The 23,316-nt window shown below is 40.9% G+C and overlaps 4 protein-coding genes across 9 annotated transcripts; 1 reads left to right on the plus strand and 3 right to left on the minus strand.

Annotated features, from left to right (window-relative positions):
• Nucleotides 1-87: 87 nt before the first annotated feature.
• Nucleotides 88-3,563, minus strand: LOC103998416 (scarecrow-like protein 6). 3 transcript variants are annotated; one of them, XR_001978781.2, is made up of 3 exons: nt 929-3,563; nt 397-462; nt 88-310 (listed from the first exon to the last, which is right to left on the minus strand). XR_001978781.2 is itself a non-coding variant. In XM_009419919.3 (2 exons), the coding sequence occupies exon 1, from the start codon at nt 3,136-3,138 to the stop codon at nt 949-951; it is 2,190 nt and encodes a 729-aa protein (XP_009418194.2). In that variant the 5' UTR covers nt 3,139-3,563; the 3' UTR covers nt 88-310; nt 929-948. The 3 variants fall into 3 exon arrangements, 1 of the variants encoding a protein (XP_009418194.2); XR_672714.3 differs by having other exon boundaries at nt 397-471; XM_009419919.3 differs by lacking the exon at nt 397-462.
• Nucleotides 3,564-6,915: 3,352 nt separating this feature from the next.
• Nucleotides 6,916-11,455, minus strand: LOC135659019 (vesicle-associated protein 1-3-like). Of its 2 annotated transcripts, XM_065176253.1 has the most exons (8): nt 11,128-11,455; nt 10,887-10,957; nt 10,668-10,749; nt 10,467-10,582; nt 10,199-10,360; nt 10,033-10,074; nt 9,224-9,301; nt 6,916-7,275 (listed from the first exon to the last, which is right to left on the minus strand). In XM_065176253.1, exons 1-8 carry the CDS (start codon nt 11,192-11,194, stop codon nt 7,171-7,173), a joined length of 723 nt encoding a protein of 240 aa, XP_065032325.1. In that variant the 5' UTR covers nt 11,195-11,455; the 3' UTR covers nt 6,916-7,170. The 2 variants fall into 2 exon arrangements, with proteins under 2 accessions (XP_065032325.1, XP_065032326.1); XM_065176254.1 differs by lacking the exon at nt 10,033-10,074.
• Nucleotides 11,456-12,332: 877 nt separating this feature from the next.
• Nucleotides 12,333-15,121, minus strand: LOC103998016 (uncharacterized). Of its 3 annotated transcripts, none has more exons than XR_010505747.1 (3): nt 14,901-15,121; nt 12,753-13,916; nt 12,333-12,672 (listed from the first exon to the last, which is right to left on the minus strand). XR_010505747.1 is itself a non-coding variant. In XM_009419459.3 (2 exons), the coding sequence occupies exon 2, from the start codon at nt 13,875-13,877 to the stop codon at nt 12,963-12,965; it is 915 nt and encodes a 304-aa protein (XP_009417734.2). In that variant the 5' UTR covers nt 13,878-13,916; nt 14,901-15,121; the 3' UTR covers nt 12,333-12,962. The 3 variants fall into 3 exon arrangements, 1 of the variants encoding a protein (XP_009417734.2); XR_010505763.1 differs by having other exon boundaries at nt 12,333-12,686; XM_009419459.3 differs by having other exon boundaries at nt 12,333-13,916.
• A 3,128-nt stretch (nt 15,122-18,249) lies between these two features.
• On the plus strand, nt 18,250-22,156 carry LOC135659070 (actin-2-like). Its single transcript, XM_065176255.1, has 5 exons — nt 18,250-18,387; nt 19,758-19,830; nt 19,933-20,326; nt 21,102-21,715; nt 21,808-22,156. Exons 2-5 carry the CDS (start codon nt 19,771-19,773, stop codon nt 21,871-21,873), a joined length of 1,134 nt encoding a protein of 377 aa, XP_065032327.1. The 5' UTR covers nt 18,250-18,387; nt 19,758-19,770; the 3' UTR covers nt 21,874-22,156.
• Nucleotides 22,157-23,316: the final 1,160 nt, after the last annotated feature.

Raw genomic sequence — 23,316 nt, forward strand, 5'->3', positions numbered from 1 at the left:
GCAAACCTATTATACAGTGGATCCATATATTTCGGAGACTTATTAGCTAGGTAAGCAGATAGATGAGATCATAGGGCAATACCACAATGTTAAAACATGTTTGGATATGCTCAATAAGGATTAAAAGTTGACAGTACTTTAACAGTAATAGTCATCCGGAGACTCAAGTTATTTATACGCTACATTCATTTAGACATAGGTGATGACAGTGTGCATTCCCAAGTCTGGTTCTTCCAATTGTGGATGCACCCAGAAGTATCACAACATAATCCACCATCAGTGGTACATAGGGGCTTAGTATGTGTTCCTTCTGCAATAGATGAAAAGAAACATAAGAAAGCTATATACAAAACTTAATTTCCTACTGATAGGCTTGAAACTACTTGCAAAACCTACCAGCACCGACTTCGGCAAATCCGAGTTGATTCTTGTGCCAAGAAATAAAGTGCATATCTCTTATAGCTGCAGAAACTGTATACATGTAACTTGTCATGTTCAACAGCTGAGGTGTCACTAAATTTTGTGACTAATACAAATGATCTAACATTTCACTCTGTTGACATATTTTGATGTATGATCATTCTGAGGAACACCTGTCAAAATTATGAGATAGAATCCATAGTTTGCAAGATGATCAAGTTTTTGGAGTGCTGAAGTTTTTCACGAACAATTTTACTTCATCGAAAATGACAATAACCCAAAGGAGATGCAAAGAGACACCATAGCATTACCATTTATGTCCATAATCATAAGGTAACTAGAAACATTAAACTGTACCAGACACTAAGTTAGTTAAATGCCTTTGGACACAGAAACTATCCAACAAAATACCATGGCAAATGGACGACTTTGCTTACACAGAATTACCATGAACCAAAAGTAAATAGAGTTGGACCTTGGTGGGTAAGAAAGAACTGTAATGACATGCCTGTAAGAAAAGAAGCTCATTCAGCACTTCCATGCTGACACCGAAACGAGCTCCCCACGCTGCCAACAGAGGGAAAGGGAAGATTGGCGCTTCTCCACATGGAAGCCCCTAACCAGCACCCTCTTCAGAAGACACTCTGCTTGCGTCTCAGTGAAGTTGCTGAATTGGACGTGCATAAATCCAGCAGAAGCAAATAGAGTTCTCCAAGGTAGTGTCTTGTCTGACAAATGGTGCCGGCCCAGAACTGCACTTTCTATCCTTGGCCGCACTAGGAATCTTTCGATCTTATTAGCTGCATCCTGATTGGCACCGGCTGCATCAATTGAGTCGAGGAGCACTGTGCATGACTGGAATGCATGGAGAATGTGATGGGCAAAGGGCAGGTCAATGCGATCACATCCATAATCGACTGAGACTACAATCTTGGGGGAGAGCTGCTTCACAAATCGTAGGAGAGTCGGGATGGGTGGACGAATTGCAGAGCCAATGGGGAGGTTTACTGCGACAGCCTCATCCATGGCAGAACACATTCTGAAGAGCACTGTTGGGTCGAAGGGGTCGAGGCTAAGGACATTGAATTCAAAGGGGATGTTGAGGCTGCTGGCGAAATGAGACAGGTTCTGGTGGATGAGGTTGAGCTCTAGGGAGTGGTGAGAGTAGGCGGAGGCAAAAGCCGTGATTTTGAGGAATGGGGCGGTAGCCATTGATGAGGACCATCGCTGCGCAAGCTCCTGCATGAAGGCTGACCACTGCATTCCGACCCCAATGTCGAAGTCGATGATGTGGATCCGACTCGCGCCGTCAAGCGCCTCCAAGAGGGGTTGGATGCAGGTGAAGCTGGCGAATTGGACGATGGGGGAGACGTCGGAGAAGGTCTTGTAAGCTCCAAGCTTGAGCATGACGTCCAGTGGCGTCGAGATTGGGAGCGACGGAGGCGGGTGCGGGTGGGGGGAGTGGCTGGCGAGGAGGTGGAGGGCCTCCTTGAAGTAGAAGGCGGACCGCAGGAATGGCTTCCCTACGGGAGAGGGGAACTGGTGATTGAGCCGCGCCAATATCCCACGGGCGCTGACGGTGTTCCCGGCCTCGAGAACCTCGGCCGCCTTGAAGAGCTGGTCAACCAATTCCCGCTGCTGCCTTGCAGCCACGGACGCCTCATCTCCGTTTGCCAATTTGGGCTTTCCTGGCGCCGGTTGAAGCTGGAATGCAGCGGTATTGAACTGCTGAGGGAGTCCCAGCTGCTGCGGCTGGTTACGGCGGAGAAAGAGGTCAGGGACGTGGGAACTAGGGAGCGGGTCGATGGCAGGGCGTTTTCGCGGAGGTGGGGCAAGATGCTCCAGTGGCTGGCCCTCATGGTAGCCGGCGAAATGATTCAAAGGGAGGAAGAAGGAAGAGCGTTGCGGGGGTTGGGCCTGCTGTTGGTGCGCAAAGAACAGGCTCGAACCGAAGAGGGGCTTTTCCTCCGTGGATTCTTGGGAGATGACTCCCGGCGGCAGCGGAGGTAGAGACAGGGGAAGGCTATTCGCCGGCCGAGGAGCGAGGCTGGGAGTGCACCCAAAGGTGGCACCTTTGGATCCAAGTACACCGGCAGAGAGGACAGAGGAAGCCATCGGAGGAGGACTAGCGGTTTCCGCCGACGCCGAAGCACCTTCTAACACGAAAGCCGGATCGAAGAGCAATCCGGTGCCGTTGCTTCTAGCAGCAGAATTGTTGTCGGCTTCATCAATGATCCACCGGAGAAAGGTCTGGTCTTGGCCGATGGAGGCGGCCGGTTCCGAGAGTAAGGCCTCCCAGTCATCGACGCCGCCTAGCGAGCAGTCCTCTCCAGCGGCGAGGACGGTGGGGACGGGCGGGAGGTCTGCAGCCCCTTCATCCCTCCGGGCAGCTTCCGCCGCCGCCGATGTGGTGGGGGTGTGGGTGGCGGTGGCGGTGGCGGAGCCATCGGAGGACGCCGGCCCTCCACCGCTAACGACGCGGGAGGAAGACACGGTGGAAGCGGAGGAGCTTGGCGGGCTGGGGCTTCGCAGGTTTTCCAGTACTGACCGCGGCTCCAGCGGCGATCCTTCCTTCCCCTCCTCCCCCTCCCTCCTCTTCCTAAGACTGTTATTAGCGGCAGCGGTAGCAGAAGCACACCAAAATAGGCCTTCTTCTCCTTCTAAGACCTGCAGAGGAGCTCCCTTCTCTTGGACAGCAAAGGGCATCCCTCCTCTCATCTAATAATCCGCAACACTACCACCTGCAATCCCACTGGATCTTGGGATGTCTAAAGAGAGAGAAAGAGATCTGCGGTTTGTTGCTTTAGGAGATTGGTTGATAGTGCTCCTTTCTCTTCTGCTGATGGTTGCAGACGCTAATGCAGCATTTCCAATCTCAAAAAGAAGAGGAGAAAAGGCCCCTTGTCTGTCTCCAAGATCATCTTTTTTCCTCCTCCAATATCAATTTTATCCACGCCTGGTTGCTCTCTATCCCTCAATCTCTCTCCAAATGGGATAGGTTGTGGTTGGAAGAAAAGATGATCAACCGTAGAAGAAAAGCCCTGTTGTACCCTCCTCCTCTTTGTCTATACCCCCATCTCTTGCTGCGAACGCATGCAACCGTAAGGAAAAAGGAGTCAAGTCGCTTCTCCTCTCTCTCTCTCTCTCCTCTATCTGCAGAAAGCAGTCACCTAATTGTTTATGTTCCCATCATGACACAGGCAAATGACAGATAACAGAATAAAACTTATTATTGACAAATAACAATGAGAAATAGATTATAAATCCCATAATTAACAGATTAAAGAAAGAAAGCTTAAGGAAAAGGTTTCACCTATGCCCAAAAGATCACCATTATTACCTTCCCTTTCTGGCCAAACCACCCACCCTTTATCATTCTGAGGCATTGGTTCGTATCGTTTCGGACGAACCGGCGTTCGCGACAAAAGAATCCGACAACTCGGCCGATATATCAACGACTGCAACGAGGGTACTCTCGCCATTTAAATTGAGAGACGGCCCCCCGCGATAAAGTTCCAGGGATCGGACGGTCGCGATCTGTGATCATCATGTGTCGGGACCGCGGGCTCGCCAATCGAGGCCGTTCCTCCCGCGGGGCCCGCGGTCCCTGGACGTCCCGTCATCGGAGCCGTCAGATGGTGATGGCACCGAGAGATGGACGGCTCCGGACGCGGGATAGGGACAGGCGAACACCGCCAGTGTGACACTTGCTCGGTGGCCCCCGTCGGTGGCGATGGGAGTCGGCTGGGGACGGCTCTATCTGACCGCCGATGTGACCATTCTACCCCTGCAATAAATCAGCCACCTAAACGGGTAGTTATAATATGTCAATAAACAAAAACTATTTCAAGGATAAATGAGAGCTTTTTTGCATGAGGAAGGAAGCCAACGAAGAAGGCCTTCATTGCTTTGCATGAGAGTAACAATACCTGTGTTGGGATTATTAATAATTGATCTGCCTTTCGGCGAAGAACAAAATCTTTCTTCCAGATACGAGAACTACATTAGATGCTATTCTTTCTTCTTCTCTCTCATTATATTAAGTACATCAGATGCTGTTCAATTGGATATCGAAAGTAGTGTGATATGGACTTGCCCATAACAGTCTTTGAAGAGTGGTGCTCTTAACGTTGTTTGATGGACATAGTTGTATTTGAAGATGGTAAAGCTAAGGTTATATTCCGCGCCACAAAATGCTGATGAAACATATATATTGGAGCCAAAGTCTAACCTGCAAGTAATGAAGTGAGATGCAACGTTACCTCCAGAGAAAGGTATCAAGACTCGATTGATGGGATGAGTATTGTCACAATCTTTGGATTGTCTCTTGTCCCAGCCTGTGGCCATGAATCTGATGGGTCTCATCTCTGGTTCACTGCCTGTGTTTGCTCAGCTTTAATGCAGCACTATATATCATATATATGGATGTCAGATAACAGAGACTGTGGTGGCTGATGCAATACTAGATGTTGAGCATTATCCATGTGATACTGGGTATCATGTTCCTTCATCTCATGCGGAGTGGGTCTCCTTCCTGCAAGTAAATAGCTGATGAGTTCTGTGTCCTGCTGTGATCAAAAGCTTTTGCTCGCTTCTGCTTCCCAAAAGAGGGAAAAAGAAAGCTTTGCCAGCTTCATGTGACGCAATGCTTTACATCTAATCAGATGTTTGCAAGACATCATCTTCCAAATTTTTGGTTGGGCAGCAAATGGGAGTAGCCTCAGCTTCAAGCATTTTAGCTTGCAGCTTTACATCTCACTAACTTTCTTCCAAGTTTCTTCATTCATACCTTCTGTATCTCTTTCTCATGAATGGTAGCTGCAGCCTCTCTCCTTTTTCTCAATTGATGTGGCCATCTTCAGCTATCTGCCCTGCAATCACCTCACCAGGAAAGGTCAAGGAGGAGGGGGGGGGACAAGGGTGGTGGCCCAGAAGTAATAAAGGGACAGAGATAACATGGTACATATGGGGCGTTACCCTGTCCATGCTTAAGAAAAAGGACAGGGAGAGTTTGTATGAGAAGGAACTGGGGACAAGCACAGGGCCAGTGGGTATTATTTTAATGGAAGCATGATGTGGACACCTGGACAACATGTAAAGATTAGCTTAGTTTAGATCAAACCCCATGTGATGTCTAACAAGCCTCTCTCACCTCCTAACCTTTTTCTTTTTTGAATTGGAAAGTGACACATACCTCCTTGTGTTTGTGATGAAAACTCTATCTGAAGGAGGTTGATGTTCCTGTGTTTTTTTTTTGTATGGTCCAAGTCTTGGTGGCTGGGAAAAGGAGGATGGAGACATGTTCTTTCCTCTCCTCCAAGGACTTCCTTCGCTTCAAGCAATATCCTAAGAGAAATGCCAGTTCCTCATGCTTGCCTTTTGCCTGCGTCCTTCCACCCTGTGCTGCTGGGAGAAGAGAAAGAACACATCAGGACATGTATCCCTGTCATGGCATAAGATAGATCTTTGAGGAAGGAGTTAATGAAGGCTTAGATTACCTTCTTTAAGATCATGTTCCTGTGTGTTGTATAGTTGTAGTTATTTAACTGCATAAAAGTTGACAGGGCAGCATTACTGCATTTCATTCAGCAACTTCTACATATATTTCTAAAAGGAACACATCATTGGATAAAAGCATGTTGGTCATGATGTACTGTACTAACTAATTACTAAGTTGTGATTATTAAAAGCATCCTCTCCTGGAACAAAGTTTCATCCCCCAATGATCATGGTCATATTTCTCAATGTTATGAACACTGTCAAGCAAAAATTCTTTTATCATTTATTAGGAAGGAATTCTTTTGCTAGTGAAACTTGCTCTATGACATTAGCACAACAGAATACAAGTTATGGATGTAATTACCTCACTGATTCAACCAATATAAGGATAGGTTATAATAGCCACATACATGGCAATTAAGTCGATTACAGTTTCGACCACAATTTGTCTAAATTACTGTCTTAAACATAAAAAAGCTTGCTAAATGTTTCTCAATATATAGTTACTGTTGACTGACCTGGACATGGTCGCAAATGGTCATCGAAGTAGCCAATGGCAGCACATCTGCTCTACATGGTGTGATAATTTGATTGCTCTAGCTGTCTGCTCATGTCCTTGAGACTGATGATTGACCTATGCAGCTATTTAATTCTTGTTCTCAATGTGATGTAATCATCAGCATAGCAAGTGATCATCTTCAAATAGGGGTGGGTCATCTCAATGATCTTGCATTTGGTAGGTGAAGAAATTAAACAATGGATTTATAATTAATAATGAAACTAAACAATTTTGAACCATGTGATCTATCACACTGACTGACTACATGTTGATAAAATGATTTTAAGAATAAACATGGTCAGACCTTGAGATAGCACTTGTATTTTATTTCATTTGCAAACCTTAGCATACCAATGTATCCATCCACTGTATCTCTCTTCTAAAGGAAAATGGTATTTTGCATGTTCCATTTAAATTTCTAAAAAAAAAAACTCACATACAACAGAAGGGAAAAACAACCTATTTAAAGAAGTTTGAGATCACATTCAAATTATCTTACAAGATTCACACCTTACTGAAATTTCAATCCAAAACACAATGAATCAACATAGTCTACATAATATGTCACCACAATTATGGAAGACAAACAATACCAATTGTTAGGAAGAACACATTGTCCATTTTTGTTGAATGGTGGTGGTAGACCACAACGAGGTACCTTGCACATGCAGTAGCCCCATGATTTTGTGCTCTCAGTAATATGACTTCTTGATGATATACCCAATTAGAGCAGCAAGAACAGCTCCAACCACCACAAAAAACATGTGGTGCCTGTTGACTTCACTATTTAGCAGATCCTGCGATAAAGATAGAGTGAGGAGTCCGAGTCTCATGATAAAATCTAGGAGTCTTATGCAACTTGTTTGCATCAATCGAACAGGAGCTGCTAGTGAAAACTAAACATCTCGACTCTCTCAGCAATAATTGTGATCTGAGATAAATTAAACATCAACACTGACAAATCTCCAAATGGCTTGCGTTGTTCATTTCATGTGTCAGATCCCATTTCAAATGGTTTAGTTGAACCTTCTTTGTAAAACTATCATATGGAGCTACACACACACAACCCAAACCATTTGTAGTAAGTAGTTCTTCTGATCTAACTTCATATCATGCTATCTATCAAATAATAATAATAATAATAATAATAATAATACTGATAATTGTTTCATCCAGCTTCCCTAAAATCAACTTTCCAGAATTCAACTAGCACATATTTAACAAATTCTCATCGACACCTTCATCTCAGTTTGCTAAGGTAAGAAAACAGATATGTAGACAATGTTCTTGTTATGAATATTTTTCTGTAGTTTTACCATATGGCAAAATTAGATAATACTCCAAGTATGTACATTCATTTTTTGACCACCCTCCTTATAATGAGAAATGATCCCATCTAAATCATCTGTTCAGAACAAATGAGGGAGGAAGCTAAAAGATTTCAAAGTGAAATGGCACTGCTTGATCTCTGCTAGCTCCTTTGGACTCTTCTAGTGAAGTAATAAATAGAAATAAGTGTTTTAACCAACAATGAAGTTACAGTTTGATCTGTTTGGTCCCTTTAGCCACTTCTAAATGGAATAATGAAAAGTATGCATGTTTCAGCCCAAAAATGATAAATACCACCAAGACAAATCCCATGACAAATATTTGTATGATAAAAAACTATGGATGGTAAAATCAAGATAACTGAGACCTTGATTTACCAAAGAAAAATGCAAAAAAGGATCAGCAAGGCTTTTGAACAAACAGTTCCAATAGAGATAACCAATAGGTTTGCCTTGATCAAAGCCTACAATACCTGTTGCATAGCCCTCTTACATCTGAAGTTGCTTATTGATCACTGACATGGTTTTTCGTTATTTCAATACAAAATTGTGTAACTAAGTAAGGAGCACAAATCTAAATCTCATATAAATGATATATACACAATCATCTTTTAATTTTCTAACATATACAATGTTGTTATGTATCATGAAAACCCTTTAGATTTCTGTTTACACTCTCTGAATATCTATGGCCTATAATGAATCATACACTAGGGAAGAAAGCAAACTTGGAACTCACAGGACAAAGTATATTAGTGTTAGATCAAAATGCTTAGGTGGTGCTTGTGCATTATTAATTATATTTTTAGAAGCTGGAGAAGAAGTGTTGCTCTCAATGATCTTAGCAAAGGCTAAATAAAACTGAAGGAATCATGATTTTGATGATGCTGGAGGCAACACAAATAAGCTCCATATTTGCTTGGCCTCCATGGTTCCTGTGTTGGAATTATTGTTCGTCTTTTGAAATGTTCTCTACAATATATTCCCCGGTTGTTGAAACAAAAGCAGCTAAAGGAATATATTAAATCCATCAAAAGACAGTTACTAATTATGCATGAATTATCCACTTCAAACTTCAGCAACTCATCTTTCATATCCAATTTAATAAAAATATCATATTCTGTATCTTAGAATTATATATACGCCTAAATGGATACATGCAAGGAACTGACTATTTTCATACTTTGATAGATGTATTGATTATCCTTATTACAAAAGTTATTGAGATTTGAGAATGTAATAAATCAAAAAGCAAAGAAGAAAAAGGGAAGTCCATTCGTATTCAAGACTCAAAGATGAAATCATTAGCACGACAACATATATTTCATTGCAATCCATTTACCAGTTTGTAAAAGCTACAAGCACAAAAATGCTAGCCTTTAGGTATCACATATCGTATGTCATTTAAATTGCATACCACTTCCTGCTGAAGCTTCTGGTTTTGCGCAATGGCATTGTTTTTCTCTTCAGTCAACTTTAAAATCATAGCAAATGCCTGCATATTGTAAAAGGTAACAAAAATTCACTAAATGGTAAATAGCTAGTGGTGCCTACAATCAAATCAAAGCTCATTCTAAGGTTTCATAATGATGGTGCTGTGGTGAAATAGCCGTCATGGTGGTACGATCTCAATTGCAGTAGCTAATCAATAAGGTTTTAGTGAAGCAGGATAGTGAAACAATTCATCCATAATATAAGACACCATAGATTATACGGGCAGCGGATAGTGGCATTTAGTAAACGAGTATCAAATGGATGATTGTCATGTAAATATTAGTTCTCCTACTGCTAACAATCTCCATATGTAAGCAAAAATCAAGAGGATGATCTCCACAGAAGGAGAACAAAATCTGAAACCAAGGAGACTTCTATGACAAAAGCAACTAATCAACATGCATACACGACTGTCAAGTTCAACCTAATGGCATCATAACATAGAAGGTATTTTGAACAAGGATACTAAAGTCAAACCCCCTTGCTTTCTCCGGCAATTGTTTATCATAGGCACAGGACAAAGCTAAATAAAAGATCTAGGTTATCAACAAATCATCAGTTGTTTGTTAAAGCATTCAACATTTGCTTCATGCATGATTGTGTACAAATTAAGTCTATAAAACTTTGGATGCCAAATCCATATTGCAAATGAATCACAGAAGTTTGCCATCAATAGGAATTTCAAGAAACTATAAGACCAAAAACAGAAAGATTAAGCATGGAAGAAGTAACCTCTGAGGAGTTCTCCTTTGAAGGTTCCTTCAATAGTGATGCCTGAAATTTTATTAGTCATGTGAACTAAGCATATGATGCAAGATAACTCCACGTCCTCATATGAGACAAAAGATGAACATAGCATATTAAGGCCCTCAGCCCTCAACAGTCAACAACCACTTACAGAATCTTGTGTCTGCAAACTTTGGGCCCCATCTTCAAATGTCGATGACCTAGGCGAGGATCCTTCTTGTTGTTCCTCAGAAACAGGTGAAGGAGGACTAGCCATAACGTAAGTGACCCGCAGCTTGAATTCTTCAACAAGCTTACCAGGTTCTCTATTGAACTGACAATTTAGTGCTATTATCACTTTTAAGTCACAGTGGTACAAAACAGATTCAACAGAAGATACATCAAGATTAAATCCTAATGAATTGCAAATAGGTAGCAACCATTTCAGCAGTTATGTCTGTGGTCGCCACACCATGCTCTGTGATTACACTCTGAAGTAAAAACTTGTCTTTGCATTGCATGTCGTGTGGGGCTTCCTTTTGTGCTTGCATTGTAACTAATGCACCAAAGACAGGGTAACAAATGTGGTAAGACCGAGTGTTTGAAGTTTGATAACCAAATCCACCTAAAACAGGGTTTACCAGTGACATCGCACGAGGACTTCGGTGAAATGATCCCTGCATTGGGTCGGACACAGTATTTCTTTGGGTTGGTTGTTTTAACCTGGAATACAGCCAGAAATATACACATCACTACAGATAAATTATTCCAATTGCCACTTTACATGAAGAAATGCAGCGACAAAGAAAGAAAAGAGACATATAGAGGCAACAACCTGACAAACAAGAGTAAAGAGATACCTTGAAGGCAACACATTGATCTGTCTTATTGGTCAGCTGGAAAGAACATAAGCTCTGCTTCTTCAACTCGACTTCTCGAGGCATAACCAGTGGACAGATCACACGCATAATCAGCAAAAAAGAAATATGGAGTCCAATATAACCACCAATACATGTTGCAATTCCTCATTCCAGATAAGCAAACACCTATCGATCAAAGAGGGAAAAAGGGGCAAGAATGAGGGAAGTGACGGTCGCTTACAAGCGAATCGGAGCTCCGACGGCTGGATGTCGAGAAGCCCTCCGTCGTTCAACTCTCCTTGTGACATCGGATCTAGGGTACCAAGAACTAATTACCAGAAAACGACGGATTGATTCGGGATTTCCTTCCTTCTCTTACTTCTTTGCTTTCCCTCCTCCACCTCTAGGAATTGGATCAGTAGATCTCTGTCACTTGCTTTCAAGGTTTAAGGAAAGAAACACCAAAGAGGAGAAGAGATCTCTCCCCTCACGGAAGAGAAGGCATAGGTTGCTAAGAGAGTTGAGTAGTCGACATCGGCACTCTGTCTCTCTCTCCCCCTACTCGACTGTAGTGTGTAATAAACAACACATCGTGGACATCACGTGTGTAATAAACAACACTTTGTGGACGTCACTCACGTCCACATCCGCGAACGGAAAAAATCCCAAGTGCGGGTGCGGATGCTACCTGATCGAATCGGATCCGAATGCCACCGAACTCCGGATCCGCAATTTGCATGGCTAAACATCAGGACCCAACCGCGGGAAGAAGATCCAATAGATTTCTAGAAACTGACCCAAAGGTTGATCGATTCAATTTGAAGGTTATGTGGGGGATATGATACGTGTATGGTGGTTGATACATTATCTCCATATTATTGATATATCATGTGGGACTACGACTAATTAGATCAAACAGTGTGGCACCGATCACTCACTCCACGAGGTCAGGTCAATCATATGGTACCACGAAAAAGATGAGTCCATAGGTTGGTTATATGCCCCAATATAATTCTTGTTGAATCTCAATTTAGATCATCCGAATTTTGAACATCTCAACCTTAGACTCGAGATTAATTTCGAATCCCTTATTACGTCGGATAACCTGTTGTGTCAACAGAAGCATGAAAAGCAAAGCTAAGAAGATTTGGATATACAAGTATCTCCTTTTTCATCAGAAGGCAATCATTGAGCTTATAGAGAAATGAGTCGAGCAAAGAAGATTTGGATATAAAGGACATCAAAAACATCATGAGCTTTGCTTTCCTTGGAGAGTAAACATTAATCATTGGAGTGAGAGATACTTGTCTCCTTGGTGGCTTCTCTTTAATCTTAGCTGTTCTAAGTTTCTAACACTGTCCCCCAGTGCATGTAGCAAGATCAATATTGGTGTTTAGGTGCATCAATGTTGGTGCAGACAGATAAAGCAGCAATGGACCTTCATCCTCAGCATACACCATAAATTTGATTTATGCTCATGGAGATGCTTTTACCTCCAACCAATGTATATAGCATAAAGAAAAGAGGGAAAACATGGATGAAAGGAAGTATTCAGTGATTTTTTCACCCTTGAACAAGCAGGAGGGTTACAAGGGATTTGAAATGAATTGGAACGTTCTGTTTATTGGGAGAGTAAGTCCCAGAAAGCTTACTACAACAGAAGAAGACAAGGAAATGCTCCAAGACTAATACAGAATCCTTCAGGCATGCTGTTGAGCTTGTGAAACACATGACCAGTGTCATATTGATTCTTCCATTTGCTAAAGATCCAAACATTCTTGCTGACCTATTTGCAAGAAACTGGTACCCATATAAAAATTGAAATCCAAAGGCAGAATCAAGACCACAAGCGTAGAGATTTTATACCTGAGGAGTGGACAGATTGGATCCTGCACCCTCGTTCAGCAATGCTGGTGAGTTTGATTGATGAAAAACCATCATCAATCAGGCATTCATGAATTTTATTTAGTCCAGGTGTAAAATTGAGAGACGAATAAATCAGCAACCAAGAGAGACACAAAAGAGACTCAAAAATCTTGGCTTCAAACTACAATCTCTGACTGCCAGGAGCTGAACTCAATACTTGTTCCTCCAGGCATGCCACTTTAGCTTCAACTGATACCATAGTGGTGATACGCCCTGGACACCACCTAAAATTCTTGAATCGAACACATTGAAGTTCCTCTGCCTTAAAGTGTCCAAAAGAACCTGAGCAGGCACCGCCGGGAGCAGCACGGGAAGAGCCTCGGTGGGAACCGCTGGAGCCAACTCCCGAGCTTTTTGCAAATGAAGACTGGCAACGGATGCCACCTCAAAAACAGCATCTGAAAGTGCCTCACCTGACTCCATCTTAATCTCGGACCTTCCGTGGGCTGTTATTAGCAAACCATGCCTAGAAGCCACATCAGCTGGAATATATGATATCCTCCCTTGGCGACTCGCATGGTAAGGCAGGGATTTGAGCAGCAAAAGCAGTCCACTCGCTTTGCCAATATGTGAGGCTGCATGGTCAGCCGAAGTTGAGCAAATTCCACCAGCTTGTAGGGTCATGTATAGCATGGTTGACGTAGTGTCCTCTGCATACTGCTCCAAATCTGCTATAGTTTCAGGAAGGACACCCCCTTCTTTGCTTGCATCATTTATTCTGGCATCTACTGAGCGTTTCAACCAGTGCTTGCTGATCTTATGCTCTGATATAACTGACGAGAGAGCTTGAGCCGTTGGGTGTTCAACATTCTTTTTCGCAAATATTTTGTCAATTGCATCTTGCCACCAAAGGAGGCGCATGAGGCCAATTTTGGGATCAGATGCAACATCCATAGCCCTTGCAGTTTCAACATTAAAGGCACGGAGAGCAAAGGCAGTCTTGCGCATGGCTGGGGGAAGGTGAAGCACGCAAAGGTAATGGTGGTAATCATAACTACGTACTTGTTGCACACAGTAAGAGAAGGCTGCTCGAATGCTACTGCTATAAGTGTTGGCACTATTCATCAATTCCTTGGAGTGATTATTTCCACGGAACTGGAGTTCCTGAATGAACAATATGCCTACATCAGTTAGCTCACAAACAGCAAAATAAGGATAGCAACCCGATAAAAAAGCATTATACAACTATGTTGATTGTATCTCCACCAACCGCTAGTAACCATTAGTTAAACGGACACTGGTTGCCTATTAGAAATGGATTATAGAATTTGGAAAGGGAGGGATAGGAAGCTCCTTCAAACTGTTTATCAGAATACCATTATCCCTCTATGACTTCTTTTTTTTGTTGAAAAATATATATATGAGGCCAAAACCAGTATATCTAAAAAACACTCTATGACTCCTTATATCTAATCAATTGAGTATTTTTTTCTCTTTAAAAGAAAATATGAGACAAAAACGGGCATTGTCAAACTCAGGCACTCGTCAATATAAAAATTATAAATATACACATATAATTAAGAAGAAAATACTATAGAAATAAAATTTAAACAATACGTAAGTTTCATACTATTTGATATTCGAAATATTACCATCAAAACATCGAATTACATTCATTTAATCATCTACAAAGAAGTGACAATTGAAAATACCAGCCATGACATATTCAGTCATAGTATTAACAATTTAACCATTATTAACAATGATATCAATTACCATTAAATTCAAAAGAGGTCGGATGGGGGCTGTTGGGAAGAGAAAGAAGCTGAGAAGGGGGTTCTGTCCGGAGAGGAAACGAGGTCGTCGGTGGAAGAAGCAGAGAGCGACCACGGGGAGGGGGGCCGTCCGGGAGGTTCGGTAAGAGGCGGCGAAGGAGGAGGAGGACGACGACGAGAAACAGGGAGAGGGAGAGCAACAGCGGCAGGGGAGGAGAGGGGATAGAAGGAACAAATGTGGAAGCAGAAGCGGGAGGGAGGCTCGGTTGGGGGCCACGGCGGAGGAGAGGAAAGAAGCAAAGAGGAGGAGGAGAAAGAAGGGGCGCGACAAAGGAGGGAAGGAGTAGACGGAGGAGGAGAGAGAGACACGTACCACCGAAAGGCCGGTAGGGGGGGAGAGGCGCACCGCCGGCGGCCTTCGCACGCGGAGGGAGAGGAAAGGGGATCGCCGATTTAGGGCTGCAGGGAATGGATCTCTGTAATCCGACTTTATTGGAGCCACGGAAGTCTCATTTCGATCTGAAACGAGCGATGGCCGCAATGGAAGTCACCGTCACAAACTTTTTCCGGACATCTGCACATTTGCCTGTTCGATAGATTGAGTTGCAATTAATAGATTGATCAGAAAGCATGTGAAATCAAAATGATCATTAAATAGTTTGCAGGGGTGTTTTGGGCCATCAAGTCCAATTGACTCGAGTGGCTCGAGTCGAATTGGCTCGAGTCCAATTGACTCGAGTGGCTCGAGTCGAATTGGCTCGAGCGCAATCCAACTTAAGTCAGCTCAAGTGAGACTATACAAGGGAATGGACGGAGGAGAAGAGGATATTTACGTCAATTTATATTAAAAAATAATTTAAAATATTAAAAAAATTAAAGTAAAATTATAAATAGTAAAAATAATGTTATAATTTTAACCATGGAATACACGTAACCTTTTTATTCCGAATTTTACCCATCACTTGATTGCGTGATGTATTTATTTGCTACAATCTCTCAAGTTTTAGATTTTTTTTTTTGACCTTTGATTTTGCTTAAAATATTTCTTGTTAGCAGAACATAAATGGAAGGAATCATAGAAAACAGCAAATCGTCTTGACAGTGCTCACGTTGTGAGTATAATTTGGTAACTAATTTTACGTTTAATGTTTTTTTTTCTATGGCAATCACATGAATTCGTATTTTTTTATTTTTGTAAAATATTCCTATGAATATATTTTTGTTTGTGTGATCTTTATATAAAGAAAGCCTATTTTGATGATAATATCTTTATTTTTATTTTATTATATGTTAAGATAATTATCTTATCAACTATATTCGATTCAATTCAATTCTTAAGTTGAAAGATATTTTTTAACATCATCATCAAAGTTTAACATAGTCCAAAATTAGATCCTAATACCGTGTACGTGAAACTTAGCACAATCGTGACTCTACATTGTCGCACATCCTTTAGCTCATCAACGGATTATCCTTTCTTATTCGAATTATTTATCATAACTTAATACTAAATCAGCTATGATAACAACTCAAAATGCTTAAGTCGAAGTTAACATTATGCTAAGGTTTGATACGAGATAATGATGCTAAGCTATTTAGTTGAGGAATTATAAAATTTCGATTAGTAAACGAGTTAAAACTAAGATTGACTTACAAGAATTTAATGAGTGTATTATTATTAATTTCAGCTTAGATATTTTTAATCAGCGAGGCTCAATAAAATTAATAAATCAGTTATCTCATCATGTCATATTATAATATTGAGTTGTTTATCATATACCTATATGCTTGGTTAAACCTCTGATCGGATTTAATTCAAGTTAGGCGTATGCATAAGTAGCCTAATGCCTAAGCTAAGCGTGTGCTCGAGCCAATAGTCGTTGGGACCTTCGCCTAGAGCTTAGGCTCAAGCACGCATCTTAGTCATGATCACTTAATATTGTTTGCTCCGATCTTATCGGAGCTGCTTAGGTCACACCACACCTTATCTTATCTGAACATTTGCATGATCGTCCGAACATTTTTCTTTTTACAATAGAAATATATAAACAAGCTTATTGTTATTAATTTATTTGCTATAAGCTATCCACTTCTAAAATATTATGACCATTGAAGTTGCTTTAAGTATTTATTATTAATAAGCCATGAAAGTTGAAAGATAATATAAGATGAAGAATGTATAATTTGGTAGTAACTTTACTCCATTTTGTGAATCATAACATGAAGAATGTAGCATTTACATAAATTCATATGTTTGTTAATTTTTGTAAATTTTCGTACCAACATATTTTTGGTCTTTGCTTAACATTGATCGAATTCAATTTAGCCTATAAAATATATGTTAAATAATGATTGTTTTACTTGCAAACTTTATCCCCATGATAAATACCTATTTTGATGTGTATTTTTTTTAATCAAAATCGATAACCAAACCGAGTCAATTGATCGAGTCCGATCCAAATTAATTCAACTCAGATCAATGGAACCTTTATATGAGTTCGATCACGATAAAAAAAAGAAGAAAATTTGAAGCATCCGATGCTATTTATCAAGCAACATTATGCTCTGATATGTTAATGGGATAAATAATATAATCATTATTTTTAATTAACTGAGAATCCAATTAATACTTACTGTACATGAGATGTACAGTATTATTTTATGTATCATCTATGGGTTTAAGTTTTAAGATCGAATGAGAGGGGAAAAAAACATACATATCACTTATTATAGCGACAAAATACATACAAAGCAAAAATGACGGAATTTTTGCCATAATTAAATCCCCAATTTCTTTTTAATCTTTTTGTGGGTCCCATTAGAGAGACACGAGCCGCCGTGACTCGTTCAAACCATCAACCGATCCTTCTCGTCGGTTCGCCGCCCACCGTCAGCGAACGGTCAAGATGTCGTCAGTCGCGTCTCTTCCTTAGAGGTAGGATTGCAGGGGATCCCCCCTTTCTCCTTTCCCTTCCCTTCCCCCAAAAAACACGAGGAGGAGAGAGAAACGGATGGAATCAAAACTGGGCGGCCGTCTCCTCCTTTCGGTCGTCCGCACCGCCCAAACCCCCCCCCCCGACTTCCTTCCGCACGAAGAAAACCATGATAACTGACGACACCAAACGAAAAAGCGATGCACCTTCTTGTTGTTTTCTGGTGTTCCTCGCAAGACAATTCAAAAAGGCCTCGCCAGTGCTGCGTGGATCCAACGGGGATCCGACCGCCCATCACTGACCGCGAGGACAGAAGTGGACGGCGGATATGGGCCCACCGTCCGGTGCAAAGTACAAGCCTAGTTGGAGAGGATCCCTACCCACCCACGGTAAGACCGCGGTCACCGGTGTTCTGTTCTCTTGCGGGATTCGGGATCTTCCGTCTCGATGGAGCCACCGGACTCGTAAGAGGTCTCTGCCATTGGGTCTATTAATGGGTCCCACATGCGACTCGTGGTTTTGCTGCCGGTACGTCACGTGGATCCAACTGGAGATGGGTGCCAAGTACAAGTCGATTTGGAGAGGATCCCCACCCACCGGTCTCATGAGTTCTGATTTGTCGCTGGCGTCGGGCTCTTCCGTCTCGATCGAGCCACCAAACTCCTAAGCATGCTGTGCCATTGAGGATTCAAATGGGTCCCACACAGACTCATGCTTTTACCTTCGTCTCTGGTGGCTAAAAAGAAACAGGTGATCCCGGACCACCGATCGCCACCTACACTCGTGCTAGTTTTCATTGTCCTTATAACCAACCCCACCATCACTGCGCCCTCGCTGATTCCTCGGGTTTCTGCTCTTGGTGGTGGTTCGAGAGCGAGGCCAGAGGAGGAAGGGTTCCTCGATCTTCTTGCTTCTTCGTCGCGAAAGGTAAAAAAACCCCTCCCTATTCTTCTCCGATCGCGGGATGATTTCGCCTTGGTTGTTGCCGGACCCTTTCTCGTTTTTCTCTTCTAAGTTGGACGGTGTTGGGCGATCGAGCAAAGATCGCCTGTGGGTGTGATAAACGAGAAATGGAAGCATCATGAAACTTGGTGGAGACTGTTCGAAGTCTTCTTCTGAGTCGCGTAGTTGATTTGTTGGTAGAAGAAGGGCTCTAGAGATTGCAAAAGAACCAGAAAAAAAAATTGCGGTATATGGAGTCTGATGGATCGCCGGATCGGTGGAACTGGGAGTGATGTTGTAGGAAATGATGATCCTGTTTGTTAGAACTCGAACAAATGCACTGTTTCAAATAAAGGAGTGTATTCCGAAAGAGTCTACAATAACTGGGGTCACTATTTGAGTTGTTTTTGTTTGGGGGTTAGATCAGGAATTGGTTAGGAAGCAAAGATTTCATGTTACTTACGCCGATCGGTGTTGTTCATTTCGTAGTGGGATCATTTAGGGATTCTTTTTTGTTCTTCATTTTTCTTCTTTTGTTCCACAGTAACCACGGAGATGGACATGCTGAATTTATAACTTATGTTAGTGCTGAGGGATTTCCTTTTTTTGGATTTATTTGAACCTTAATCGATGAAAAAAATTCTTTTATTATGAGCTGACACAATCATTTCAAAAAATGGATATATTGTCTCTTAAATTAAATAGTGATGTCTCCTTCGGTGGAATTGAATGGAAACACATGTTTCACGAAGTCTATCCTAAACGAGAAGGAACTACAACTTATTATATGAACTTTAGGAAGGAATAAGAAACTATCATGTATGCAATTCATTACTATCCATGCGTTCATTGGTTATGGAAGTTATAATTTTGTGATCTCGAAGATGATGGATAACTCTCAAACTCAACATACATGATATTTCTATCTTTCATCTCTGGAATCTTTACATTTTTTCCCTTTCCTTGTATTGCAACTTTTTTTCCTTTAGCTATTCTTGAACAATGAAGCTGATCTGGTTTCCTATGACAATTTATTTTGGTCATGCCAGTGACAGAGCATCAGAGCTCTTTTCTACATGAGAAAATTGGTACTGTTTTAAGTATATAATAACTTTCATCATAAGGTTATACAAATTCATGAGTCTTCCCTTTGTTATATTCAATTCAACTACATATAAATGTTTTTCCTCATCCAAAATTTTCAGAGAATTGTCTTATATTCTTTCATTTACTGCTGCATTTAAATAGATTGTCATTAGTTCTGACCTTCACTGCCAACTCGCTTTGGATCATATAGCTCGATCTTAATTATTCGAGTGATAATCTTGTAGTTTCTCACTAAATGCCTTTGACAGGTTAGCATAAGCAATGGCTGATGCTGAGGACATCCAGCCTCTTGTCTGCGATAATGGGACAGGAATGGTGAAGGTAACATATATTTTCGTTGTGATACTTGGTTGTTGCTTGTGGAAAGTCATATGTAATGATTCATTAATGTTTCACTATGGTATCTTCTATTACTTGCAATAGGCTGGTTTTGCTGGAGATGATGCTCCCAGGGCTGTTTTCCCAAGCATTGTTGGTCGACCTCGACATACTGGTGTGATGGTTGGAATGGGACAGAAAGATGCATATGTAGGTGATGAGGCTCAGTCCAAGCGAGGTATCCTGACTCTGAAGTACCCTATTGAACATGGAATTGTTAGCAATTGGGATGACATGGAGAAGATCTGGCATCATACCTTCTACAATGAGCTTCGTGTGGCACCAGAAGAACATCCAATTCTTCTCACAGAAGCGCCACTTAATCCCAAAGCGAACAGGGAAAAGATGACACAGATCATGTTTGAGACTTTTGATGTTCCTGCCATGTATGTTGCTATCCAGGCTGTCCTCTCCCTTTATGCTAGTGGACGTACCACAGGTATTTTTGCACTTGTCTTGGATGCTGACTATTATCTTTTGATCTCATGGCTTTATTCTAAGTTACATATTCTAGAAACTTGTGTTTAACATGCATACATCATCAGGTTTTGTTTCCTTCCATTATGTAGGCAAGTATAGGTAAAGCATCAGCATGGAAAGCATATGGGGGTATACAAAAACAAGAACAACAATGACAACAAGCCCTATAAAGTATATAGCAAGATGATCATCTAAAATATGTATGAGGATGTCTACAGTTATCAAACATCTATACGAATTCTTGCTAGTAGTGATATGGATTTTAGTTACTACCTTTACCTTTTGTGTCCTCCCCTAGAAAGGCTAATCATATTTACCTTGATGTCTAAGCAATTACTATTTTTGAATATCCTTATCTGTCTTGTTGTTTTATTTTGGTTGTCTTCTCTGTTATTGGAACATAATATTTGATTGTTTACGTGGCGTCCAAAATTCTCTGATAAATTGCTGTTATCTAAATTCTTCCTTTTCCTCTATAATTGTCAGAATCCCGTGGTTCTTCTATTATACTTTGACCCATAGCTGCATTCAGTTTTAATCTTCTCGAAGTATTTATTGTTTAGTCCACCTTTAAGAAGGATAAATGTTAGCAATCATCAGAGTAACAGTTCAATTATTTGGATATTAGCACCAAGCATGCAAAGTACATAATTTGCAACTGTGTCCCTGTTATAGAATGTGATTATGCAAGGAGATGCACTTGAAAACTAATCCACTTGTTCTCATCTGCTCAGGTATTGTGTTGGATTCCGGTGATGGGGTTAGTCACACTGTCCCAATCTATGAGGGATATGCACTTCCTCATGCGATCCTGCGTCTTGACCTTGCTGGAAGAGACCTGACAGATTCCCTTATGAAGATTCTGACAGAAAGAGGATACTCCTTCACAACCAGTGCTGAGCGTGAAATTGTTCGTGACATCAAGGAGAAACTTGCTTACGTGGCACTTGACTATGAGCAAGAACTCGAGGCGGCTAGGACTAGCTCAGCGGTTGAAAAGAGTTATGAACTACCTGATGGCCAGGTCATCACCATCGGGGCAGAGCGCTTCAGATGCCCGGAAGTGCTCTTCCAACCTTCTCTCATTGGTATGGAAACGGCAGGTATCCATGAGACCACCTACAATTCCATCATGAAGTGTGATGTTGATATCAGGAGAGATTTGTACGGGAACATAGTGCTGAGTGGTGGGTCAACCATGTTCCCTGGTATTGCTGACCGTATGAGCAAGGAAATCACTGCATTAGCTCCTAGCAGTATGAAGATAAAGGTTGTGGCTCCACCCGAGAGGAAATATAGTGTTTGGATAGGTGGGTCTATTTTGGCCTCGTTGAGCACATTCCAGCAGGTAATAAGATACCAAACTAATCTATAATTTTTTTTCATGGTATTTCTATTATAATTGGTAAAATTTAATAAGATGTTCGGCCATCATCGCAGATGTGGATCTCTAAGGCAGAATACGAGGAGTCTGGTCCTGCTATCGTCCACAGGAAATGTTTCTAAATGCTCCCCTAGTTTCCATCTTGCACTTTGGTTTATTTGGTGTTTGGTTTGAGGATAATTTAGGCGTTAATTCTGTAATTTCTTCTTGCTTTGTTGCATCGGACTTTATTAATACATATCAGGTATGAGTACTCGTGTCGTCACTCAAATCTTTTTCAGTCTTTAGTTACAGTCTATTAGTAAGTAGGTTGGGCACATGTTTTGAACTTGTATTCATGTAATCTATAAAACTGTGTTGGGTTCATGTCTAAATCAAAGCGTTACTTAAACGCGTTTCTCATTAGTATGTATGTTTAAAGGCTATTGTTTATATTTGCAAGAATATTTGGTCGAGGGTGATGCCACAATACTTTTTCTTGGTAGTATTTGATCTCATCGACTCGGCTCTCTAATTATACCGAAAAGTGCAAAACTAGTAGTACCATTATCAACAGGTGTACCTGATCACGGATGGTTTCGAACCGGCGATTCTGGTTTCAATGAAAATGGAATTGAAACCAAACACGGATGGTTTCGAACCGGCGATTCTGGTTTCGATGAAAATGGAATTGAAACCAAACTAGTTTCAGGTGGTTTTTTCCGATAGTTGGAATTATCGATTTTCGTTGATAAAAACTAAACGGTTGTACTAAGACTTGAATCCATAGTCATTAGTCTGAGTTCTAAGTCCTAACTACTTCCTCATCATGAATTCTATCTATGTTTTAACTTTTTTGAATCGTTGATCTTTTTTTTTTATCTTAATTTTTTGGTTTCGAATTGTTGATCGATTCTAGACCGAATCAAAATAATTTGAACCGAACCATCAACATGATGCAACGGAGGCAGGAATTTTATGTAGGAAATGAAATTGTGTGCCAAATCTTGAACCCTATAGATATAATTAGTATAATTACGCTCACTTTGTCAATATCAATATTTAGAATTCAATTAATTATATTATATATTTTATCTAATTTTAAATGATCATTATTTTTTTTCACTTGGTCCATTAATTAATAAGATATAAAAAATATTTAAAATTAAAATAAATAAACTACAATTTATTTAAAGATAATTTTATTTAATTTGATTAAAAAATTTTAAAAAAATATTTTATATATGATCATAAATTGTAAAAATAAATTAATAAGTTTAATAAGTATGATAATATTATATTCAGTTCAAAAATGTTAGTCTGTTCATGATGACTCACAACATACTTGAAATAAAAATATTTTTTTAAAAATCCGCCTCTCGTAAGAAATTCATTATTTCTTCTTTGTTTATTTTTTCCTTCCCTCGTAACAAATTATGATTCTGAGGAGAGGCTGTTACAAGAACGACAACGAGCCAAGTCAGTTGGCAGCGCGTGGGCCCGACCAGTGGGGCTTGCAAACAACCGTGCGCTGTTGTCTTGTCGCTACCTTCGTTTTCCTTTTTCTTTTCTTCCGCGGATGATCG

This window comes from Musa acuminata, chromosome BXJ1-4 (assembly GCF_036884655.1).
Source record: "Musa acuminata AAA Group cultivar baxijiao chromosome BXJ1-4, Cavendish_Baxijiao_AAA, whole genome shotgun sequence".
In the NCBI taxonomy this organism is placed as follows: domain Eukaryota; kingdom Viridiplantae; phylum Streptophyta; class Magnoliopsida; order Zingiberales; family Musaceae; genus Musa; species Musa acuminata.

Coding starts and splice junctions, on each gene's coding strand:
- LOC103998416 (XM_009419919.3), bottom strand. CDS start 3,138: ATGAGAGGAGGGATGCCCTTTGCTGTCCAAGAGAAGGGAGCTCCTCTG.
- LOC135659019 (XM_065176253.1), bottom strand. CDS start 11,194: ATGTCACAAGGAGAGTTGAACGACGGAGGGCTTCTCGACATCCAGCCG. Junction 10,750..10,886: donor ATCAATGTGTTGCCTTCAAG/GTATCTCTTTAC, acceptor GCTGTATTCCAG/GTTAAAACAACCAACCCAAA. Junction 9,302..10,032: donor CAAAGGAGAACTCCTCAGAG/GTTACTTCTTCC, acceptor TACAATATGCAG/GCATTTGCTATGATTTTAAA.
- LOC103998016 (XM_009419459.3), bottom strand. CDS start 13,877: ATGAATAGTGCCAACACTTATAGCAGTAGCATTCGAGCAGCCTTCTCT.
- LOC135659070 (XM_065176255.1), top strand. CDS start 19,771: ATGGCTGATGCTGAGGACATCCAGCCTCTTGTCTGCGATAATGGGACA. Junction 19,831..19,932: donor ATGGGACAGGAATGGTGAAG/GTAACATATATT, acceptor TACTTGCAATAG/GCTGGTTTTGCTGGAGATGA. Junction 20,327..21,101: donor TGCTAGTGGACGTACCACAG/GTATTTTTGCAC, acceptor TCATCTGCTCAG/GTATTGTGTTGGATTCCGGT.